At 40.7% G+C, this 24,377-nt stretch overlaps 1 protein-coding gene across 1 annotated transcript; it reads left to right on the forward strand.

The window, feature by feature from the left end:
• Positions 1-804: 804 nt before the first annotated feature.
• On the forward strand, positions 805-24,232 carry rnf19a (ring finger protein 19A, RBR E3 ubiquitin protein ligase). The gene is made up of 10 exons (XM_030412378.1): positions 805-956; positions 12,030-12,872; positions 17,036-17,244; positions 17,954-18,098; positions 18,986-19,148; positions 19,302-19,416; positions 19,651-19,809; positions 20,540-20,759; positions 20,875-21,018; positions 21,179-24,232. Exons 2-10 carry the CDS (start codon positions 12,274-12,276, stop codon positions 21,975-21,977), a joined length of 2,553 nt encoding a protein of 850 aa, XP_030268238.1. The 5' UTR covers positions 805-956; positions 12,030-12,273; the 3' UTR covers positions 21,978-24,232.
• Positions 24,233-24,377: the final 145 nt, after the last annotated feature.

Raw genomic sequence — 24,377 nt, forward strand, 5'->3', positions numbered from 1 at the left:
CATGTCCTGTAATGCCTTCAATTGTATGGATGTATGACACATATCCCTTCAGTGGCCACAGGGTGGCAGCATTTCCTCGACTGGATAAACACTGGCTGGGACTGAACACGTGTCAAGTCAGCGGTTGTCACCAGGAGGAAGTGTTCTGAGTGAGCAATGTGGCAAACAAATAAGACAAATAAGAATAAGGCAGCAGACACGTGATGTCGTCCAGGATATCAGTAGTTTAATGTTTGTTTTAGTTTGTAGTTTTTCCGAATTTTGCATGAAATTCTTCCTCTACATGTCAGGTGGTTTATTTCACTGCAAAACTTTTTGAGTTTGCTGGAGTTGTTTCGTGTTGATTTGTCTTGTATGTTACTTCACACATGCATATTAAAATGAACTTTGAAAAACATACTTTAACTATCTAGTTATTGCCTTTTTCTTCATCTAGTGGTGAAGAGTAACTCACAGATCTAGCCTACCTAAGTGGTGTACAGGTGCTACTTATGCATTTTCATTCAATTCAACTGTACACTATTCCACAAGGCAATATTATGATATTTTCTCCACTGCATTTATTTTTACCTATATTGAAAATATAGGTACAGTATTTGGACTAAATATAATATTAAAGGGAATTATTTTTAACTAGCTAAGATGTAATGGTATTAGTATTAGTACAGTGGTATTTGTGTGTAAATAAAGAAAACGAGTAGTTCTTCCACCACTGGCTGTGGTGTTGTAAGGTTGATGTCTTTTATTATGAAAAACCAACATTTCCGACAGGAAGTGTGAATGTTTATCGTAGCCATTTTATTCTCGGGCTTGACGCCAGCAGTCAGACTCACTCGGGGAATGCACCCTGGCGTCCCCTGCGAAGTTTTCTTCAACATTTTCCCTAAACCACGGCTGACTGCGAAATGGACACCGCGGTATACACTTCGGTGGTGAAGTAAAGGGCAGATTTAACGGTGAGTGCGGACAAGAACGACGTTTTCAGGCAGAACCAGCTAACGTTTGGTTATTATAACACAGATAAGAGAACTTCCTCCTCTCCGATCCTGGCGAGCAGCTAGCATTTTTTAGCCTTGTTAGCTTGTACATTTTTGCTCCTGTAAACTCTTGGTCGGCAAAACGCCTCTACTGGCACCAGATAAAGTTTATTGCCGTTACGTTTACTAATTTAGATGAACCCCATTGTCGATTAAATCGTCAATGAGTGAGAAGAAACCCCGTAGCTCAGCTATTCAGCAACTCTTGGGCGATTAAAGTTGGGCACTAGCTTCCTGCTAGCCCAATCTGATTTCGTTAGCTAGCAGGCTAACGCTGTTTAGCCAGGTGGATAGTGTAAACACAATTTGCTCTCTCCTGTTCCGAGCGTCAGATGACACATACAGAGCTTTTTCACATGTCGTTTTAAATTATTATAGTGTTTCCACTACCTGTAAAACTGCGTGGATTGGTGTGGTTTTCTGGATGCAAAATAACGCCTCTCCTAATACCCTTTTCAGTACTCTGTTTGCACCCTGTTTCGGGCTCTTGGAGACGTATTCACGCTTGTGCTTGAGCTGAGAAGCAGATCTTCCTTATTATAAGTAATTGGAACAGATCCACAAAGCTAAATTCTTGTTTACTCAGTTGGATAGTTTCGTTTTCTGTCACTGTGCAGTCGAGTCCTGCTTAACAACGTCAGGATAGTACTGTCATTTTTAAGGTTTAATAACGTCATAGCAGGATCTTGTTAACAACGTGCCATATAAACCTTAAGGTTAACATTAAATGTAATCATGACCCCACATGAAAATTCAATTGTCCAACACGTCTGTAATTTAATGTCATCAAAGGTGATGTGATTGGACACATTGCATTAGAGAAACAAAGTTCTCTCTTCTATTATCAAGATATTGTAATTTTATATATGAGCACCAGATAGCAAAAGGCTGCCATCCTTAAGATAACATCCACGTTAACTTGAAATCATTGACGTTTCTCCAATCTTGTTCATTAGCAGTTAAATAAACAAAATGATTACATTTTTACCCCCGTGCTTCCAAATATGAGCACAGCTCCCACTTCAGCACACTGCGTTGAGTGTGATGGTGTCACTCACCTACAAAGATGTCAGAGAACTGTAAGAACTGTACAAGAATACCGCCATCCTTACAAATACATCTATGTCTGGGCTGAAATCATGAATCCTTTAGACTTATTGCTTGGGTGCCATTAGTTAGTTATATACTCAATACTTCAAGGCCTCTGCATTATTTAGATATATATTGTACTTGGGACTGTGTAATATGGCTTTAAAATGAAATTGCATTATTTTTTGGCGGTGTAAACAGGTTCTCAGTCAGCCAGGTCATGGTTATTCTAAAATATTTGAGGCTCTATCACCATACACAATATATACCTTGGGGGGGGGAACCAAAAATGCTAAGACTGGGAGACAGAGTATTTTTGACCAAATACTTATCTACTGTGGCAATATTCAGGAATGACTGTTGGCGCTTTCACAGAATATTATCGCAATAAGACTTTTGATTTATAACCCCCTGTTTGGTGAATGTAATGACCAAATAGGCGAAGTCAAGTGTTAGAACAAGTAACATTCTGGTAAATTCAGAATATTACATCATTTTACTGAAATGTAGCCTTTAAAACCAGGAACTTGCAACAGTTATTAAGCAATAGCCTAGTAAAATAACAAAAAAATCATCGTCCACAGAGCTCTTTGTGCATGTAATGAATATCTGTACTTTTAAACTTGTGTGGTTGATAATATTTACACATCTTTTACTTGTATAGAGTATTTTTTAATGTCGTATTACTTGTCTTGATTAATCTTCCACCTTGTAACTGAACATGTCACAGTTCAGTGAATGGAAATGCTCTCCTAAAATGCGTTTCACTTCAAAGCACTGTCAACGACATTTTACTGAATAGATAAAAGGTCAGTTGGGCACAGCGCTTCCCTATTTACTGTGTCACTTTAATAGTATGCATGAGTGATTAATCCAGTCCTCTGTGGAGCTTTATGTCAGTGAGTCAAATGGCTTTATTTGCTCATAATGGCATGTGCCTGTTTAAATTTAATTCAATTATCAGGTTTGCTGATTGTGAACAGAAAAACTATTTGTACGTTTGGAATATTTTGAGACCCATGTGATTGTTGAAATCACGTTACCACAAACCCTGTATCTTACTCGGTGACATGTCAGTGGCATTTCTCACCACTGATCCAAGTGATGTTTGAATTTTAGTCCCAGACCGTAAATTCTCAAACGTTGTATTGTTCTTATATGCAAATATTAACATGTTGGGTTATTTTTAAGGATTTTGGTTAGTTTTTTTTAAGGCCCATATTTTTCATCTTACATAATGCAGTGAAGTAAACCCGTGACGAACGAAGCAGTTCTTCTTTTTCTTGTCATAATTTATTGACACACGGGGCTTTCACCATCACCACCAGTTAGGGCAAAAAATCTCCAGTATGAACAAATCAAAGGTTGACTGGCCTCAGTTTGCTGGTCAGTTGTTGAGGAGACTTTCTGGTAATTTATGTTGGAAATTATTTTATGTTATCTTATACTGACAGTGTTTTATCCATGCCTGTTGTTCCAATGAAAGAGCCCCATGTCTGTTTTTAAATCAGTAGATATGCTATTCATTTTATATTTCTATAGCCAATCAAAACGTTTAATTTAAGCTGTGTTTTTATAATTCAGTAAAGTATTTTAATTTTGTTGTGTGTGACACTGCCAGCCAGACCCATGAGCTGTGGAGCAAGCAATAATGTTTCCGTCCCACAAGCATGCACCCTTATTTCAACGTGTCCTTTAGCTTGATTAATGAGCTAGCAAATATTTGTGCATCAGGCACTAATCACGTTAACATAATTAATCAACGTCATGTCGTGGCCTTTTAGTTACAGTTGGCCCCCATTTGTTTCTTTTGAGGGACCGTTCAAGGAAGTATCATCACAGCAGGTGGTTATCTTTATATTCCTGTTTATCTCAGGGTAATCAAGAGAATAACTCATCATGTGGACACAGATTAGATAAACGTAAAGACTGAAGTCTCCCAATGGCGACTGTAAACTGGGAATCTAGGTGCATCTGTTGATAATAAACACTTTAGAACATGCTCCATTTGGTGTGTTGAGACCCAGGTCTAGTCCTCTGCTTATTCCAGGAGTATTTCAGTTAACTTTGCAATATAAAAATGATGTTGGAAATTGTATGTCTTACAGTACTTAGGTCTGTGAATAAGCACTGTCATAAGAACTTCTAGCTAAATACATTTAAAGGAATCAAATCAGTGAATCTGTGGCTTTTATTAGACAGTGAGCCCCAGCACTGCTGGTAAATTGTGAAAAGCTGTTGGTGTCTGTTTCCTCCTTCATTGTAGCAAAGGGAACAGAGCTGTCTCACCCATCACACCACCCATCTGCTTCCCCCACCCCTGCTGTTTGGGGTGAAAAGACTTCAGCAGAAAAGGCATACAGTGCAGAGACTGTCATGGTATGAAATGATTGGAGGATATATGATACAGATGGTTGATGGAGTGGGTTTGCCCAATATCACCATGTCTGTCCCTAAGTCACATGCAGCATTTGGTTTTCAGTGTTAGATGATGTTGAGTAATGACCAAAACTGCCCATAACCACTGGATTGGGGCTAATTTCCTTCACTTTTTGTCTGTGTCCATTAATGAATGCTGCACAGAGATTGTGTTTTTTTTTTAAATGTGACACTTGGTAGTTATTTAACATAGAAAATGGCTCCTACACCACAATTACAATTTTAGTCAGAGTAATGCACCAGCAGACAGGGCAAAAAAAAAGTTTTATGAGGAAATAGTTCATTATGTGTTTGTGTGACCTTGAGGACACGCACAGTGAGATTTATGAATTAACATCATATGTTAACATAACTTTTTCTGTAGAAAAAAGCTACTGATGGTGGTGGTGATGGCCGATAGTTGCACATGCAGTTCCCATCTTAGAAATCAAGCTGTCAATGAAATGAATGAGTCAGAACATTTAGACTTATACAGTGCATGCACAGTGAGGCTCTTCTCATTTATGGTCCCTGTCAAAACCCTACTGGCTGCATAGATGTCTCTCTATATCGTAGGCCGGTGGAATTTCTCCTCCTTTAGCTGGGGCAAACATGAGCCATCTTTATTTGCTGTCTCCATGGTGCTGAATGGACAAATGTTAAAGTAATACAACCTGATGTTTAAGTTGCCTGTGTGATAAACAGTTTCTTTAAACCATAGAGAATTTTGCATCCTCAGTTGCATCTTAAGTTTTGATGGAGAAAGGCTACGTTAAAACTTAAGATGCAGCCTTATTGTCATGTACCAGATCCAGTGGAAAAGTACATTGGCCTGTTGGCTGTAAAGGAGACTGTTTAGTAAATATTGCTGAAAGCAGATCAGAGGCATTTACTCCCGTGCCTCCTGTCCCCACCATGTGTTGAGCGTCAGACATTATTCTTACACTTTGACTGGCAGATGATAGGCCAAATAAAGATTCATTAAGCTGCTGGGATATCCGCGGTCCAGCTGACAGAAAGTTGGCTGACACCTGATGAATGGTGGGCAGTAACTTTTTTCCATTGTTAATTTGCTTCTGATCGCAGTTACAGTAAAAAAAAAAAAGCTGAAATGTTTCCACTCAATGTGGTAGCTTTTCCGTAGAATTTGTCATTTAGTCTCTGGGCTGTTCCTCCACCCAGAAGCCATAATAACTGAATGCATTGTCATAATCAGGAAGTCTGTCCTCCAGCTGGAATGTCAACGGAAATTAGTGTACGTGATGAATGCTTTGAGTCACTTGTTTCCAGTGCTGGAAGCTGATCATTTTGTGTAGGATTTATTTGAAAGCATGCATAGGCTACTGAACTCACAAAAATCCCAGCAAGTTTACCTCCTCTATGCCCAAATGTGCATTTTAGCACTGACAACACCTGGACTCAAATACTTGCATATAGGTAGTTAGTATCTGCTAGAGGCAGATTTCTTTTTGGATCTGCATCAAATTGTAGTCACTCATAGATACCAGCCATGTAAATAAGGTGTTTTTCCCATCAAGAGAAATCCATTATTCCCCAAAGAAATCAATGAAAACTGAGAAACGCTGCCAGTGTACAAGAAAATGTGAAAAAACTTCCTGGATCTGTCTATTTACCCTGACTCGCACCAACAGTGAATGGGTTCAGACACGGACACAGGTGAAAACATAACCTTATGGAGGTGGTAGTAATGTATCAGATGGTGTGCATGTCCAGAAATTGCTGCAACAGAAAGTTTAGTAGTACGTTAGAATAGTGACAAAGTCCAAATCATTGCACAGAAACCTGCTAGTTATCAAAATTCTTGAATAGCAAAATTTAAGGTGTCCTTATCAAATATGTGTAAGTAAAGCACCTCATGTTGGCTACTATATCGTTATCATCATCAGTATGGCTGAAAATGAGAGAGACATTCGTTTTAACCAACATATTGCTGCTTCCTCTTTTTATGTGCTACACAGTGAACCGGGGTTACGCAAGTAACCTAAAGTTTCCGACTGGTCAACTTAACCAAGCTTCTGCTTTTCCTGTTCAGTTTTGAAATAGAAGAAGTGCTGCAACGCAACATTGAAATTGATATTCAGGAAAGGATGTTTCAAATGGTTATCTAATTCTGTTTATTACATACGAATAGTCCAAAGCCTTATAAAACTTATTTATGAAACTGGGCTTGACATGCCAGTGTACAAGCACAGACCTGTAATATAAAGCGCTCTACTGCAGTTTGGTTGTGCACCTAATTGTCACTTTGCAAAATTACAGGCAATGGAAACCTGGATTTATTTTGTTTATTGCAGTGCAAGAACTAACATGTTATTGCTTTGTGGTCTGAAGAGCCATACTTGTTAAAACCATTACCACCACAACCCCGGGTGACACATTTTGTTACTATTTTTTCCCATCCATCTTGACATATAAATTATACACGACTCCCAGAAAACCCAGTATCCTTGCATTGACTTTTCCCTCTAGCTAGTAGAGAACACAGCTTTAATTTATATTACAATGGTATTCATGGTGTAGCATCAGCTGATGGAGACACTGATTTCTTTTAAGAGTTGACGGAAGCTTGAAACCATTTATTCTGCCGCAGTAGGCTTCCTGCCCCGGGGCTGTCTCAGAAACTGGGACACGATCCCCGTGTGCGAGCCGGGGTTGCATGTGATTACCCCTCGGCCACAAAACTTGAATACATGCATGTGCATGCACACAAACACACACACTGACCACAGTTGCATGGAAAGTCCCACTCACTCTCGGTACAGTGCCGTGGCAGGCTTTTCCAGTTTAATTACGCCTTGGGATTGTAATTTCACATCGCCTTGTGGGTTGCTTGAAATTGTTCCCTCGTCTTGTTAAAATTTCCTCTTGCTCTTGTGATTTGGCTAGTTGGCCCAATACATCATCAGGCTTTGTTATGATGTGGAATTATAGTGTTAGTACATTGCTTTAGCCTGTACCAGATGGGCCTCAAGGTGGAAGTTCTCCTTATGGTCAGTAGATCATCAGAAAAGTATTTTCCTCTTTTGTTGCTTCATGACACAGTTCAGAATGAGGATACTCAAGTATGGCTCTGGAAATTTGCTGCCCAAAAGTAGTCAGTAGTTTTTCTTTTAGAGATGAAATTAAACATATTATTTTCATTACAATTAATAATAATTACTCTTTTGTCCAGCCAAAAGTCCGAAACCAAAAGACTGATCATAAATGAACAAGCATCAAATCCTGGAACCAGGAGATATGTGACACATTTGCCTGAAAAATGGCAGATGATTACTCTTTCATCAAAGTGGTTTGCAACAATTTACTGTCAGTCGTTGCAATGTTTAAATTTCCAAGTATACAGATTTTACAAGCTAAATTGAAGCTTTTACAGTAATTTAGGGCTGCAACATAAAGTGAAATCTCTACATGGCAAAGTGCACTAGCCAAATCATAGAAGCTTCAATTTTTTTCTGTGACAAAACAGGATGATAATGGCGTACTGTGGTGCTGCAGAGTTGCCTTAGCCTACAAATCTTGCTCTCTAGATATAGGGAAACATGTTAATGAGAAGTGTCACATCGTTATGACTTTAAGAATTTTCATCTAATGATAATTGTGTTGCAAAATGTTAAGTCCTACTAAACATAAATCATATTGCAATAGCAATATTTTGTACTGCCACATGATTTTTTTTATTTACCACATCCAGCAGCCCTGTAATTTACTCTGGCCTGGTTTAAAGGCTTCAGTATTGTGCCATCTCTCTAGAGTCACCAGTCTGTCTTTGGGTCTTTGGCATCATTGCACTGAAAAAACAAAGCAAAAACGTCTGATGTGTCTTCTCACGTCACCTCATCTCATGTCGCGTTACCCACTGGTGTTGTGTGTTAAATTTCAGATGTCATGTGCTGACTTTGGGTTTTAATTGCGACTCCTAAACTTTCAGCACCACCAATTAAAACACATTAGTCTTTACAACTTGGCTGCAGTGCTCATGACTTGATGAGATACAATTATGGTTTAGATGTTATTTAAGTCTCATTTATCTTTAGCGCACAGTTCAACATATAGGTTGACTTTACACTAAATGTGCTTGAACGTTGTAATCAGCTAAATATGGCTGCTTAGTCAAATCTAGTCCTCCACACCCATGTTGGTTTATGTAATTTTTTCTCAGCAAAGTCCATTTCAATTGACACAGCGATACGTTGTTGAGTCTTTCGTTGATAACACAAGTGGGTCACCTTCATTTCAAACGGTGCCAATGCTCCTAACTATTTCACTGGATTTGCAGTCTGTGAGTAGTGGCTACTTCTGCCTTTCTTCCACCTAAGACGTCATTTTGTCAGCACGTCAGACCTGACATTCGAAATTAATTTTCCTTTTCATGTGTCATGCTGTCTGCAATCCCAGTATGACCTTTTAAAAGAGGTAAAGGGTCTAGATGTTTACACTACACATATTTTATAGCACTCTTATGATTGTAGTATGATCATGGTGTGTGGAGTAGACCTGATGTAAACTCATAAAGGACAAGTAATTGTGGTTCATACTTGGTTGATTGCCAGGTAGCATTTGTCAATTTTGAAAAAGTTCTGGCATTTGGCAGTTTAATATGAATTTTCCCAAATAAGACATTGTAAAAATGTCTGGTAGAGTGGTTGAAAGCTCAGAAAAGGCACGTCAAGGGAAAACTTTTTAAAAATGTGGCTTTGAACTCTTGTCTGAGTTGTTTGAAACTAAAATTCTGAGATTGATTATGTTTGCACCACACAGCACAGGTTGGAGGTTGGGCACACATCCAGACCACCTTCAAAATATGACCCGAGTCAGTTTTTGGTGCAGTCAGACCTATTTTTAGAGTCTCTGAGTATTTCAGTGCTTGTTGTTAATTCAGAATTAATTAAACATATAATTTGGTTGAAGAGGGAGGAGAATCTGCATCCAAACATGTGCAGTTGAGGCACAAGACTGAATCCGGCTTCTGGCTGTTCAGCTAAAAGGCAGATTTTTAAAACTTTCCTATGACACTGAAGTAGCAGTAGTAAAACTTAACTGCTGTCTGCAGGTCATCATGAGGGGAGAAAAAAAAAGCAGCCAGTCAGACTAAGGTTTCTAGGTTATGAGAGTGAATGTTTGTGCTTTGCAGTATCGTTGTCCCAGTGGAGACTTACAGTGGGCTTGTTAATTAGTCACCTTTTGGCTCCCGCAGGAATTTTCCTGAAATTAGCCCCTAATGACAAACACACACAAACAGAAGGGAATTGAGGAGCAGAGGGAAATCATTCCTTGTCCTCCAAGTTGCCTATTTGTAATGTGCTTCAGTACAGTATCTGTAGCCTTGAGAACTTATCAGGATCAGTGAAGAAAAGTCTCATGGTAATGTAAAAATAAATTATTCAAGTAAGGGCTGCACCATAAAGTTTAATCAATGCTATTTTTTTCTTTCTTTCTTTTTTAAATTATCAAGTAGTTTGATTTCGTTGGTTTTTTAAATGTGAATACCTTTTTTTTTTCTTCACCCCAATATGACAGTAAGCTGAATATCTTTGGATTGTGGACAAAACAAGACCTGTGAAGACGTCTTCTTAGGAAATAATACATAAATCATCATAAATCGTACATAAATAATACAAAAAAATTAAAACGCTTTAAACAGCAATAAAAACAAATCATTATCGTAGTTGCAACCCTAGATGGAGTGTTTAGGTCTAAGAAAATGAAGCTGAAGTCCCTTAAACCTGCCTTTGTCCTAATTTCCTGCAGGGGTCAAATCCACTGGCTGCAAAAAGAAGTCTATTTGTATGTAAGCTTATGAGAAGATGACATTACTTCTCTATTGATTTGTCACTTCAGTTTCGTAATTTGTCACTTCAGTTTCGGTCTTGTAAGTTACTGAGTTAATGAGTTTTATTAGTCTTAATTGTTTCAAGTTATCTTCAAAACAATGTGATATGTATTATCCCATTTAGAGTAAAATAGACAACATAGCAGAAAAAAAGGCTCCAAAAAAGCACAAGATTCAATAAGGTTAAAAAAAGATTCATGTTTGCTATGTCCACTATTTATTATACAGTCTATTGGAGCAACGGCATCACAGGCTGTACATTTTACAAACCGAGTCTCCAATAAATATATCTTATCCAGGGCACAGAATGTCTTTGTTCTGATTGCGTTAAACATAATGAAATACACTAATTAACCAACATTGTAAATTTTGTCCCATGGTCAAGAATAACACTCCATGGAGGGAAAAGTATTTTTTTAATAACAATGTTGCGTTGCCTAACTCTGATGTTGGTGGATCGTCTGCCAGGGTGCGTTTTTAGTTTTTAGGTTTTTTTTTTTTCAAATGAGAGCGAGTTAGACAGATTACAGAACAAACTTAATACATGGCGTTTCTTCACTTAGCTAAGAACAAACCTCATAGTTTAAAAGCAGTGTTGTCTTCTGATTTGACCTGTTGTGGATTTTGGACTCGTCTGCAACAATATGCTGGAGAGCTGCAACGATATACTGGAGAGCCCACCTTCAAAAATGTGCTCAACTTATCTTGTGGACTAGTTCTAAATTCCCATCTGACCAGTTAAAGCTGTCATCTCGCCAGCATTGTTTATGTTTTTTACAACTGTAATCTGGGTGTTTCGGTGATGAAGCACCAGTGTTGATGTTCGGAGGTATATCCCTTGCTGTAATGCAAATAGTGATAAATTAGCACTCCTTACATTACTTGGTCTTTGTAGGAATCAGTTAAAAGCAGAGACGTTTTATCCAAAAAATGTCAGCTTAGTTAGCTGGGTTTGGATCTGTCAACTGTGGAAGCTTGTATAGCACCACACCCACAAACTCTGCTTGATTGTTTGAGCATGAAATTTGCTTCACATTACTTGGAGATCTCGAATAGGTCTTTTGTTTTGATGCATGCCAGCAGGACAGAATAATGAGAATCATTAATCAATCAATCATCATCTCACAAATGATGAGTTGTACTTTAATTGTTCATATTGTTCAAAACAAGAGCATGTCAAAGCGTTTGAAGCTAGGTGTGGCTGCTCAAGAGGCTCACTGACACAGCTGTGGCTGCATCTAGGATGGGAAAAACACTGGATTTTGTCTTGTTTTGCCTGCACATGACTAATCCATACTCCTGGGAAATCCTGCAGTTGCTTTATGTAAGCAGTCTGATTTACACAGAAGACACGCCTGAAAAATGCCTGAAGTCTGCCAAAAAATCCTCCTAATTATCAAAGGAATGGTCTGTCCTGAAAGCAGAGACTAGTGAAAAACCTAAATAACTTTTTTTGATAGATTTTGTCAGATTGTTAATGTTGAATATCCACCTAATTGGCTACTCACCCTGAGAATCACACCGCTACATTGCGCTTTGAGATGCTTCTCTCTCTGCTGCAGAACATTAAAAGTTAATGAATTCAGCTTTGGTTATGTACCTGATTTTCTGTTTTTTTTTCTTCTCCCTGTCAGGTTGGTGTTCTGCATTTGAACATCTACATCTCATCACTGTGATTCAAACCAGGGGCAGATCTCATCATACTTCCAAATCTGCTACACCAGCTCCCAGCCGCTATGTCCTAGCTAACAGCGGCCTTACCCCCCACCCCTGACCATCCTGTCCCTCTCTCTGTCCTCCTCCCTGTCCCTGTCCCTCATCTCCTCTCCTTATGTGGTGATTTTTGGTCGTAGCACCAGTGGCGTCTTTTCTGGCGTGATGAGCAGCCTGCATCATGGCAGCACAGGCTCAGAGCGAGACCTTCACTCTGCTGCCTCCTCTGTTAGCCTCCCCTCAGTTCGCAAGACCCCCAAGAAGCGCCGTCTGTCGCTCCATTCACTCTTCGGCCGACGACGCCGGCCTGAGCGCGACCCCAAGCGCAAGTCCAGGCCACTGCAGGCTACCGCTGGAGTGGACAGCATTGTCAGCACCGAAAATGTCCAGGCAGAGACTTTCCAGGATAAAACCTCTGCCCAGTCTGCACTTGCAGCAGCATCAACTTCATCAGTGTCGGGTTCTTCATCAGAGCTGCTGGAGTGCCCTCTGTGCCTACTGCGTCATGCACGGGACCGCTTCCCAGACATCATGACATGCCACCACCGCTCCTGTGCAGACTGCCTGCGACAGTATCTGCGCATTGAGATCTCAGAGTCCCGAGTTAACATCTGCTGCCCTGAGTGCTCAGAGCGCTTCAACCCCCACGATATTCGGATGATCTTGGGGGACCGGGCCCTTATGGAGAAGTATGAGGAGTTCATGTTGAGGAGGTGGCTGGTGGCTGAGCCGGACTGCCGCTGGTGCCCTGCCCCTGACTGTGGGTAAGAACTAAAGATGATGGATCATATCGTCTACACAAGGGATAATATTGTCCACCTTAGATTTATGGCATCATAGCATACCCAGATTTACAGGATCTGATTAAGCCAGTTAGCCATACAAGTTTAGAGGACTATTTTTCTTTCCACAGACTACAATTTATATTTCATATTTTCAAAATCTAATTTCAGTTACCTGAGATGCGCCTGATGATTTATACATCTGATTCATCAAAAACACGAGTCCCAAAATAACATGGCAAGCAGCTCTATTGGGGAAACTTCAAGGCTGTACTCTGGCCTTTTTGAAGTTCACCCCAGCCTCTGTATTGATGTCTGAGATAAAAATAACTTGTGGCAGTAAGAGACAAATTTATTCTGTCAGCCTGATGAGTCATCTAAAAAAGATGTGAGTAGCAAGTGACGACAACGACGACGATGATGTTGTTGTGAGACTGTACCTGTCATTTTTCTGACCACATACTGGTCTGTAGAGGGACACAAATATGTACATTCCCGAATATAGAAGAATATTTAACAATGAGCCCCCAAAATGAAAATGATTTATGTTATAGTGCTACAGGAAAGTTAAATTGTTGTAAATGTTCAAGTTTAGGTTTATTGTTGTTGCCCTTAAACACATAAACTCAAAATCTTCTGTGATTGCTAATAAAAAATGCCATAATAATGTAGAGACTGCAAGGCCAAAAATATTGTAGGAATAAAAAAGCAAAACCCTCAAACAAAAAAAGGGGAACATAATAAAGTAAAAACAAGACATGTTAAAAACAAAATTTATATGACCAAATTGAATAAAAACAAAACGTCTGGATCTTGAATTTTGAGTATTTAGCGATGTTAATTATACGCTTGAAGTCAAGATGGAGCTCTGCAAACCTCAGTCTGTGCCTTCTGAAACTATTTTGACGAACCTACAGTTTTTTCTGGTTTCCCTCTTTCACAAAGACGTGGAGGTGAGGGTCAGGTCAGGGTCTTGTATGTTTGGAGATGGTAGGGATTCAACAGTGTGCTCACAGGGGCCCAAAACGGAGGCTATCTAGGTCACCCTGGTTTACCTGTTCTTTACTGCACCTTTAGGCCACAACCGACCACAAATACAGCTTAGTCAAAACTGCTTATCTGCATATGCGGCAGGCTATTTTAAATTTTAAATGTTTTTCGGAGCAGCTACTAACCCATATTCCCTGAAGCGTTAGCTTAGTTTGGAGTGATTGCTGAGTTCAGTAATAGCTTCACCCTTTGCTCTCTCTCCGTCTCTAGGCTTTGTTGCAACAACACTGCAAGCCTCTCTGTTAGAATAATGGCTCTTTCATGAGCTTGTTGCTCTCATAGTCTAATCAGTTCGGCTCTGGCTCACTGTCGTACTCTTCACTAGTTAATGCTGTCACCCTTGATTGTTCTATAATTACGCTCACTGCGTTCTTGGACCTTGTTGGTCAGCTCAGATGTTTATCAAAGTTATGAAACCTCTACGCTAACAATGACCGTGAAGAGATGAATTATTTAATTTTAAGCAGGGTAGTATCTGGACTTCCCAGTGGTATGGTGTATTAGGGCTGGGACGACATAAATTCGTCGACATAAATTCGTCGACATGAATAATTTGCGTTGACGCGCCGTCCCAAACAGGAAGTGGTAGTACCTGCGGAGGCTGAGAATAGCCCCTCTCACACAGAGACGCTGCATTAACGCCGCAGTGGCGGTTCGTCAATTCTCCGCCGTTGGTCATTCACACAGAGCGAAGCACTGCTGGAATAAAGACGAACCATCATGTAATTCACACAGAAAGCTGCGCTGCCGCTCCTAAAGAGACGTGACGGTACACATCATGATGATGACTTCGGGGTGTTTCCCAGGTGTTTCCCCTGTCGATCTAAACCCGCGGACCGTTTATAATGTGTAGTGAATGAGAACCCGGCCCCCTAAACATCCTGGAAGGTGAAAGAGTTACGTTTTTCGTGCTAAATTACATTATTACATAATCGCCATCAGTAAACAGGTCGCTGCCTGACTCTGTCACTTGCGGGGACAGAGGCTGTTTTCTGGGGGAAGGTTCACTAAAGTCTCGGTCGGGAGGGCTGACCATCGCGGTGATTTCTATCAACACAACCACTTGAGTGAGTAAAAGGTTTTTACCGGTGACGGACGCTGTTTTTCGTGCAGAAATGTGACGAAGAGTTGGTAGGACAGGCGGGAGGACAGGCGCTGCTCCGCGTACAACTGCGGTATTTTTTTCCGCATATAAGTTACTAACGACAGTTCCAGTTACTACGTTACTTTTGTTTGGTCATGTAACGTTAAATTAATCGTTAGATTAGTCGACTAATCAAAAAAATAATCGCTAGATTAATCATTCTGAAAATAATCGTTTGGGACAGCTCTGTGGTGTATAGTTCAATACACATGAAAACCTAAGTAAAAACTGAACAGGAATACAGTTAGAGATTTTTTAGATACTGAAATGTACTGTATAGTAATGATACCAAAAGGTCCATTCGGAAGCTCCTTAATCCACTTTACGACTTTTACACCATTTGCTATCAGTTTGCCTCACTGAGGTGTGAGAGGAGACTGTTTGGAAACTGTCTAGACTGAATGCTCTGTAGGTATATGGTGCCCACAAACACTCCTACTCACTACTACTGCATAGTGTGTCAGTTTCTTGGGAAGCATCATAAAAATAATGTCATGGCATCCGTTGTCGGGACATTTCTTCTTTGTTTGCTTCATCTGATACTAGCTCTGAAAACCAACGTCAGATGTTTACGGCCAATAAAAAAGGGATAAATACATATTAAATACACAAACAGTTACATAAAGCTTCTTTTAAAAGTTTGGGCTTTAAAAGAATTTAAAAGACTTTATTAGTGGTCTGTGTTTATTAAAGGTAATGCAAAATGCAAGGGCAAATTTTCATCACCAGAAGAAAATACTTGTTTCTTCATATCATAAGTGATGCTAGTCTAACTGAATTTCAACTCGAAACTTTATTCAATACTGTTGCCACTGTTGTTTCTCTAGTATCGGCTGATGTTTGCATGTCTATTGGACTAAATGCTCGCCTTATTTTAAACAAGTTTGTGTCTAAGTGAACAACTCTGTATATCAGCCAGCAGCTGTGGTAATTACTGAGCTGTAATCACTTTCAGGGAATATGTGCTGAACTAAATAAGCGGCTCTGTCTTGCTGCAGGCTTTTTCACAGAATTACATTTGTAAATACTAGAAAGCTGAGGGTTTCATGCAACATGCACTTCTAAATTGTATCATTTTCACTGGACCTTTAAGCTTCTGAACACAGTAGTATTCAGTATAAAGCTGTTACACGCTGTGCAGATTTTAGAGTGTTTGTTTTTCCTTATCATTGGTTTATAATTCCATGATAACCTACTACAGGAAGGAAGTTGAATCACTTGAGCTATCACAGGGTTTAACTGAGGTTCTCATACATTTACTACTTCATTAATAAGCCAGGTGCTCTGCTCTCTTTTCTACAGTATCTTCCTCTTGATAAAAATAATTATTAATGTCTCATCCTGTCCACACCAGATGGACACAAGAAGGTTTGTGAGTCAACAAACAATTGGAAACAGTTGCTACAATTAATTTGATTATTCTTCACAGATAATAAATTCATTTAATTGAGGCAGTAATTGTGTTTGGGTATACATCACTGCTGCACCAATGGATTTTTATAACTAACAGTTTGTCAAGTTGTGTTAGTTGTTGGACTTCAGTCATGCCATGTGCTTTTCAATAATCGCTCTCTAATTGACCATTGTAATGATTGATGAATGGGATACCATGGTGACATGCAACCATGCAGAACTGATTGAGCCAGCACTGACTCATTGCAGCAGAGCTCATTGGGGAAATCACAGGAAGTCATTTAATTTCCTGTAGTTATGAAACACTTCTCAAAGTGATGTAAATATCAGCAGTGTATATTGTGAAAATATACTGGAATTTTGTATTTCAACACACAAGATGTAGTTCCTTTGGTTTTAAACTCTTGCTCTACCCCTCTACACTGTCATTTTAGCCCTGCTGACCCCTAGTGTTGTGTGGAACTACTACATCCAAGCATTACTACCAGCATATATTAACCAGTATGTTGGCTGATTTCTTTTCCTCTCTCTCAATCAGATACGCTGTCATTGCATTTGGCTGTGCCAGCTGCCCAAAGATCACCTGTGGGCGTGAGGGCTGCGGGACAGAGTTCTGCTACCACTGCAAACAGCTGTGGCATCCCAACCAGACATGTGACACAGCACGGCAACAGAGGGCCCAAACCTTCAGGCTGAGGAGTTTCAGGTCCTCCTCTCTCAGCTACAGCCAAGAGAGTGGAGCTGCAGGTAAAAAATACACACACCTTGGGCTGCATGCTATTAATCATTTTGGCATCGACATCGCAACTTGCGCATGTGCAATAGTTACGTCGCAGGAAGTGCAATGTCATGCCAGGCAGGAGTAAAGATGCATGACATTGTAAAGGTGTTTATGGCAAGAATGTGGCTCAGCTAGTCTGCAGGCCACATTTCTGGGCATTGCCATGGTGCAAATCATCGACCATCCACCCATGGAAAGAAACAGACCCACCTTGAACTATCCGCAGATTAACTCCATACCCTCTGTGTCCACTACAGTTTGACACGATTCAAACTGAAATTGATAAATACCAAATATTTGTCTTGCGGATGCTGGGATGTTAATGAGGTAACATTCAAGTGAGTCGCAAAGGTTTTAACTGATCAGTAAACCCTCAATGTGTTCATAATCCTAATCAATTTTAACTAGCACCGGGACAAGGAGCTGGTGATTACAGTATTGTACCAACTCAAAAGAAAAGTAGAACTATTGAAGTCATCTAGTGAAACTTGCAATGTCTGTCACCGTTAAATTTTTCCGACATTGTGCAGTCCTGCATACACCTGTACCTTCAGCACACACATCACACTTTTTTTAGTCCAATGCTTGAAGCATTCAGTGCTTTTGATGAATATTTTCAGTGTTTATTGTATAATCTGATCTCACGTTTGCTTTCCTTCGATCAACCACCACCAGGTGATGACATCAAGCCGTGCCCTCGCTGCGCTGCCTACATCATCAAGATGAATGATGGAAGCTGTAATCACATGACCTGTGCTGTCTGCGGCTGCGAGTTCTGCTGGCTCTGCATGAAGGAGATCTCTGACCTGCACTATTTAAGGTGAGACAGAAAAAAAAAAACAGCTCATCTGCGCTGAGCAGTTACTATTATTGTGTGTCTTTCCTGTTTTTTTAAGATTTTGTGCTAGCAGCGTAGAGAGACAGGAAACATGTGGAGGGAGCGGGGTTTGACATGCAAGAAAGGTCTCTGGCCAGAACTGGACCATTACTGTAAACAGTGGATTGAATTTCAGTTTTGTTTAAAGGCCCCCTTTAGTCAGTGTTTTTTCCTGTCTAACGGTCGATGTTCTTTCTGAAGCAGAGAAAAGGGGCGTGGATAATAGCCAGCTTGATTTTAGTGACTTTGAGCAGAAAATTAACATCGGAGGCACTGAAGTTCATTCTTGACTTAGAAATAGTTTGACAAAATAACCTTACCTCCTTTTTTTCAAGCTCTCAACCTTTTTTATTTTGTTTTCAAAGAGTGTTGTGATGACAGGAAGAAACGGAATATAAATCAAAATATGCGTGTGAGTGAGTATTCATTGTTGAATAAAGATGGGAGACAAGGACAGCTCCCTCAAAAGTAAAGCCAAAACATTTTGATTGCCCCCTGCTGGCTGGCTGCAGTGTGGGTCATAAACCCATCCCCCTCCATGATACTGATGGGCCAAACTAAAAACTCAAAGAAAACATCAAATAAATATTCCTCAAAGATGGTGTCTCTCATTTTTGGTCATTGTTGTCATGCTGATGTATGTTCTAGTGATAAATTTAACAGGAAGTTCGGTTTGAATTAGTTATTTGACGCTATAAAAGGGGCTTAGATGGCTGGGCCCTGCTCACAACTGAGTCTTGGGTGTATGGGTGAGACCTCAACACCTAGGTGTTACAGCCATATAAGTAAAGAAATATAATTAATTTCACCTCTCCCTCCAATCCTTACAGTCCGTCAGGCTGCACCTTCTGGGGGAAGAAGCCCTGGAGCAGAAAGAAGAAGATCCTGTGGCAACTCGGCACACTGGTGGGCGCACCCGTTGGCATTGCCCTCATAGCTGGCATTGCCATCCCAGCAATGATCATTGGCATCCCAGTCTATGTTGGCAGAAAGGTGAGAGCTAATAGCAGACAGCTGAGGAATGATATGAAACAATAGCGGTCTAAACCAACAGTTTAGAGAGAAGGCATAGAGGAGAGAGACAGAAAACAAGACAGCTAGATTTTAATAATTAAGTAATAAGTAATTAATTGTTATCTTCCTCAGATCCATAATCGCTATGAGGGCAAGGACATCTCTAAACACAAGAGGAACTTGGTGATAGCTGGTGGTGTGACGCTGTCTGTGATCGTGTCGCCTGTAGTTGCAGCAGTCACTGTTGGTAAGAAAGCGTTTTTTTTTGTTTTTTTTCTCCCTTCACTTCTCTCCTTCACCATCTGTTTCTCCATAACATATCAATTATTTAAAAAGGTTTCTTTGGTGGGTCAGTAGTAGCAATACAAATACTACCAGGGGTTTAAATTTGCCCAAAACATCTGTCACATGCCATTCTTTCTGATTTGCTCTAAAGCAGTGGATATATTTGAAAAATGTGTATTTCCTTTGTGTCACGAAGGCATCGGAGTCCCCATCATGCTGGCTTACGTCTATGGAGTTGTCCCCATCTCACTGTGCCGGAGCGGCGGCTGTGGTGTGTCTGCCGGTAACGGCAAAGGGGTGCGGATTGAGTTTGACGATGAAAATGACAACATTGGAAGTGGAGCAGCAGCTACAGGTGAGCATCTCTGACTGAGTGAAAAAATAAAAGAACCGGACTGGAAGGCAACACCACTGATTTCTTACAGTAATACCAGGGATGTTTATGTGTTGTTATTAGTGGCACATGATTCACAGCACCTGAGTATTTGGAGAATACTAGCAGCTTTTTCTAGCAACCACAAAATGAGCGGTGTTGTAGCTGTGTGTTCTGGCACATTTGTGTTCAACCACCTCTTGTTTGGCTTGGAGAAGTACAACTACACCTGTCAGCGCCTTTGTGTCTACATATAGATTATTTATAGCCCGTGAAGTGCCAAAACAGATAAGTGTTTGAGGTGTGTGACGGTGTGAAATGACTGCCGCGGTGTCTGTGGTTTTTCCTGTCAACGTGTTTGTCACTGACGGCTGAGTGAGGTCGACTCACCATGCCTTCTTCCGAGGAGGTGTTTATGGAGACTGATTGTATTTCTCTCAGCTTCTGTCATCATTTTAAATCCTAATGACAGCAGGGACTTTGACCTTTTCCAGGAATATAAAGTGTTAGACTTGATGACACATATTCACACCTAAGAATTCATCAATCTGTTATTCCAGGATGAATTAAGGGCCTATAAAAGACAGTTTGGACATGGATATAACTTTTTGAAAGACACTGACCTCAGTTTCTCTTTTGGTTGATTTCCTCCACAGAAATTTCTTCTGATGATTGATAAAATGACGCTTCCTGTTCCTACTTTTCTCCTCAGACACAACCTCAGTGGCAGAGACTCGGCTCAATAATCCCAGCCTTGGAGACGGAGCGAGTGTCGGCGGCCTGACCGGCTTGAGCCTCAGTGTCAGCGGGAGCCACATGGAGCGCTGCGGCATGAGCTCCACTCAGCGGGATAACATGAGCGACAACGCCAGCACCACTGCCCTCGCTGGGACCAGCATCACCGGCAGCCTCTCTGGCAGCTGCTACAACAGGTAACAGACTGAACCCGGATATCTCTGCAATCTTTATCAATGTTTTCTTGAGAAAAAATTAACTCATCAAGACTTGAATTTTCTTTTCAAATTTTGTGTCAATCATTCTTTTCAGGATGGAGGTGCAGGCTGATGTGCAGAAGGAGCGCTGCAGTCTAAGTGGAGAGTCAGCTACCGTCAGTCTCGGGACAATCAGTGACAACGCAAGCACAAAAGCCATGGCAGGATCCATCCTCAATGCCTACATGCCTCTGGAAAGGTCAGTAGTCAGAGTGTACCCATGTTGCAGCAGCACATTTCTGAACTTTTTTTTTAATTGTTAAAAGAAATCCCTATCCTAGTTTTTGTAGTACTTTTTTTGGGACACACTATGGTCACATTGTTGGAAGGAAGGTCATTAGAGTGATTTTATTTTGCAGGGACAATAGTCTGGAAGTTCAGGCAGACGTGGAGTCCAAACCAGAGAAGGTGAGGCACTGCAGCGCCAGCAGCAGCCTGGATGAAGCCAGCTGCAGCAGTAGCACCGCTGGCCTAAAAGGTGCCAGCGGAGGCACGTGCTCATGCAGCACTGCAAGCTGCTGTGCGCAGCACGACAACCACTGCTGCCCATCATCGCCCTGGTCAAAGGAACCTTCCACTTCAGGTGGCAAGAAAAGCAAAGGAAAGCTTTGGAAAAGAGCCAGCAGCTGCAGCAAAGGAGAAACTAAAATAAATGAGACACGGGGAGATATGGATGCTCAGCTCCTGGAGCAGCGCAGCACCAACTCCTCTGAGTTTGACTCTCCGTCTCTGAGCGGCAGCCTGCCCTCAGTGGCAGACTCACACTGCAGCCACTTCTCATCAGAGCTCAGCTGCTCAGATCCTGAAACCTCAAGACCAGCTCATCAACCCTGCTCCGCCCCAATGGACCATCACCCAGCCACCGCCTTCAACGATGTCACCATCTCACCCATGCCTGAGGTCGAGCACGACCGCCTGGAGCACTATCCACCTCAGAGTAGCCACGCAGCCTTCACCCACCGCCTGCTATCATCATCTCCACCTGCGTCACCAAAGGAGGGAAGCAGTGGGACGTTTCTATACATCAGTGAGGAAGGCGCAGGCGGCGTCGCAGATACGGAGCCAGAGAAGGATCAGAAAGTAAAAGAGGGCACCCAAAACACTACCGCACAGCCTGTAAGCCCAACAAGGAAGCGCTGCATACAGACGGACATCTAAAGGAACTCTCCTCTTCTTTGGGTGCTGCTAGCTCAGTTAGCCTTATCACCTAATTTCACTCTTGAGCGCATCTGGGGAAGCTGGTGGTCAAGTTTGAGTCTAATTATATTTTTATCTGCTGTGAAGGCAGGAATATGATGTGAATGTCAGTCTATACAGTTACAGAGAAGGTAGAAGTTGGAAAGAGATGTTGTGACTTAAGTGAACAAGAGCACAGTAAAGTCAGAGCAGACGAGTTGGTTCTGTCCTTCAGCGACAGAACAAGCAGACACATGTGAACCAGATGTTTTGGCTAGGTCGAGTTGAATGTACGAAGACAGGTGTAAAGTGTGTTATCAAGGTGGCGTGATACTACAGAAGGCCCATCCAGCTGTTATGATGATCTGCAAAGTCCCTGAATGATTTTCCGAATGCAAGCTCACAAAAAAAAAAGCAGAACTAATAAAAGCTGGATAGGAAGAAGAAAAATATATTTTCAATAGGAACCTGAGCTGCTATTTTAAACCCTGAACTTATCCTCCAGTGTGGCATCTGCAAAAATCTGGATGCCTAGCATGAATCAGGGATGGATATGTCATCACTGTGGTCCACCGCTGTGCCACCAGGTCATTCTGTGACTTCTTAAAACAGCATGAGAAACAGCTAAAGGATTGTTGAACCTCAGAGGGACCAGTCCATACAGTAGCAAATTCTATTTTTCCATAATCACCTATACAAACAAAAAAAATATTGTTTCTTTTTGTTTAAAATGTGACTCCTGTTTATTTTTATTTTTGTTTGTGCTTTGTCTTTGCTTATTTTTTATTTTCCATTTTGGGAAAGTTGGTTTTAATGTTGAAGCCCTTTGTTGGGTCCAAACCTTTTAGTTTAATTCGGGTGAGACGACTCAAAACTGTAGCCTTTTTAAAGTATTGTGGATTTAAGACAGTTGCCAACTTGCATTAATCCACCTTCACAAGCCCTGTTGTGCACTGGTATAAATAGCTTTTGTTTGTGGTTGCTCCTGTGCAAATGTAACCCAAGTTTTCACTGCACTTTTTAGTGTATCACAGAATTATGACAGGTATTTTAGAGAAAGGGAGAAAAGCAGACATGCCCAATTTCTTAGATCGAAACTGTAGCATTTCTTACAATTTATGGGGCTTATCAGCAACTAAAACTGGAGAGTAAAAAAACCAGTGTATTTGCAATAAGAGGCTCTGATCTACTTGTGCAATGAGAATATACTCATGTGTATTTCATTCTGATTTATTATTCAGTAGTGAATTTATAAAGATAAAAGGTATCCAAATCAAAATATAATTTTTGATTTTTCCTTTGGGTGTATTTTAACTACAATGTGTTTTTAATTTGTTCTCTTAAATCCTCGCAAATTATTAATGCAAATAATTTTCTATTTGTTGGACCCGCAGTGCCTTTTGGAGGGGGGAAATCCTTTGTATAGTGTTTTTATTTGTATTTCCTCATTCTGTACATCCTGAGTGAGTTTATTACGTTTGCCTCAAAATGCTTGAAATCTGATACTAAATCTTCACCTTCCCCTCAGTGCTAATGCTAGCTGTCACACTAGCTTGTTCAGCCGACCAAAGACTGCTCTCAGGCCACTTGACAGAACTGCTAATAATGTTTATGATACCCAAAAGATTTCATTTTAGAAATCAACTTGTAATACCCGAGGTCAAAAAATATGGCTTCTCCAGATTCGAAAACAACATTGGATTTAAACAAGATTTTAGGTCAGGTCTTTAAATATCAAGACCAAAATGGCTTTTTTTAGGAAGAATATTTTAAAAATGTTCCCCGATAGTAGCCAAAGTCAGCTCACCCGTGTTGTTGATCAGCTCTGTTTGGCAATAAAACCCCGTCAATCCAAAGCTATCAGCATTTTTGAGCATCAGATGTTTGTGTTCGGCAGCTGTTGTAAATGTTCAGCCTGACCACAGATCACTCTGCTGGAACGTCTGCCAGACGAGCTCAGCGTGATACGTCTGGGAGCAGAGAGTTGGCGGTGTTGACTAAAAAGAGTTAAAGAGCTGCAGGATATTCCCACCCTGTTTATGTTCCTTCTGTTAAATTCCTGTGAGTTTTATATTCTTATTTGAAGACTAGTGCCAGGTCTATTTTCTAACTTGGTCAAAAGAAGTTTATGCGATTTGAAAAAGTATATATTCCCTAATTATTTGCTTTATAATGTGCATGTAAATGCATATCCTTTAAACAATAAAAATCTCAATAAAGCTTGTTGTCCGTGTATTTTGACATGAAAGTGGTGGTTTTCTTTCAGTGCTGTCACTCACACCTCCTTTGAGCTTTAACAGGTAAAGTTTTAAAGTTTATTACGACATGCAGCGACTAATTTAAACCTATTTTGCTGCAGTGTTACTCGTTAATTCCCTCTTA

This window comes from Sparus aurata, chromosome 3 (genome assembly GCF_900880675.1).
Source record: "Sparus aurata chromosome 3, fSpaAur1.1, whole genome shotgun sequence".
In the NCBI taxonomy this organism is placed as follows: domain Eukaryota; kingdom Metazoa; phylum Chordata; class Actinopteri; order Spariformes; family Sparidae; genus Sparus; species Sparus aurata.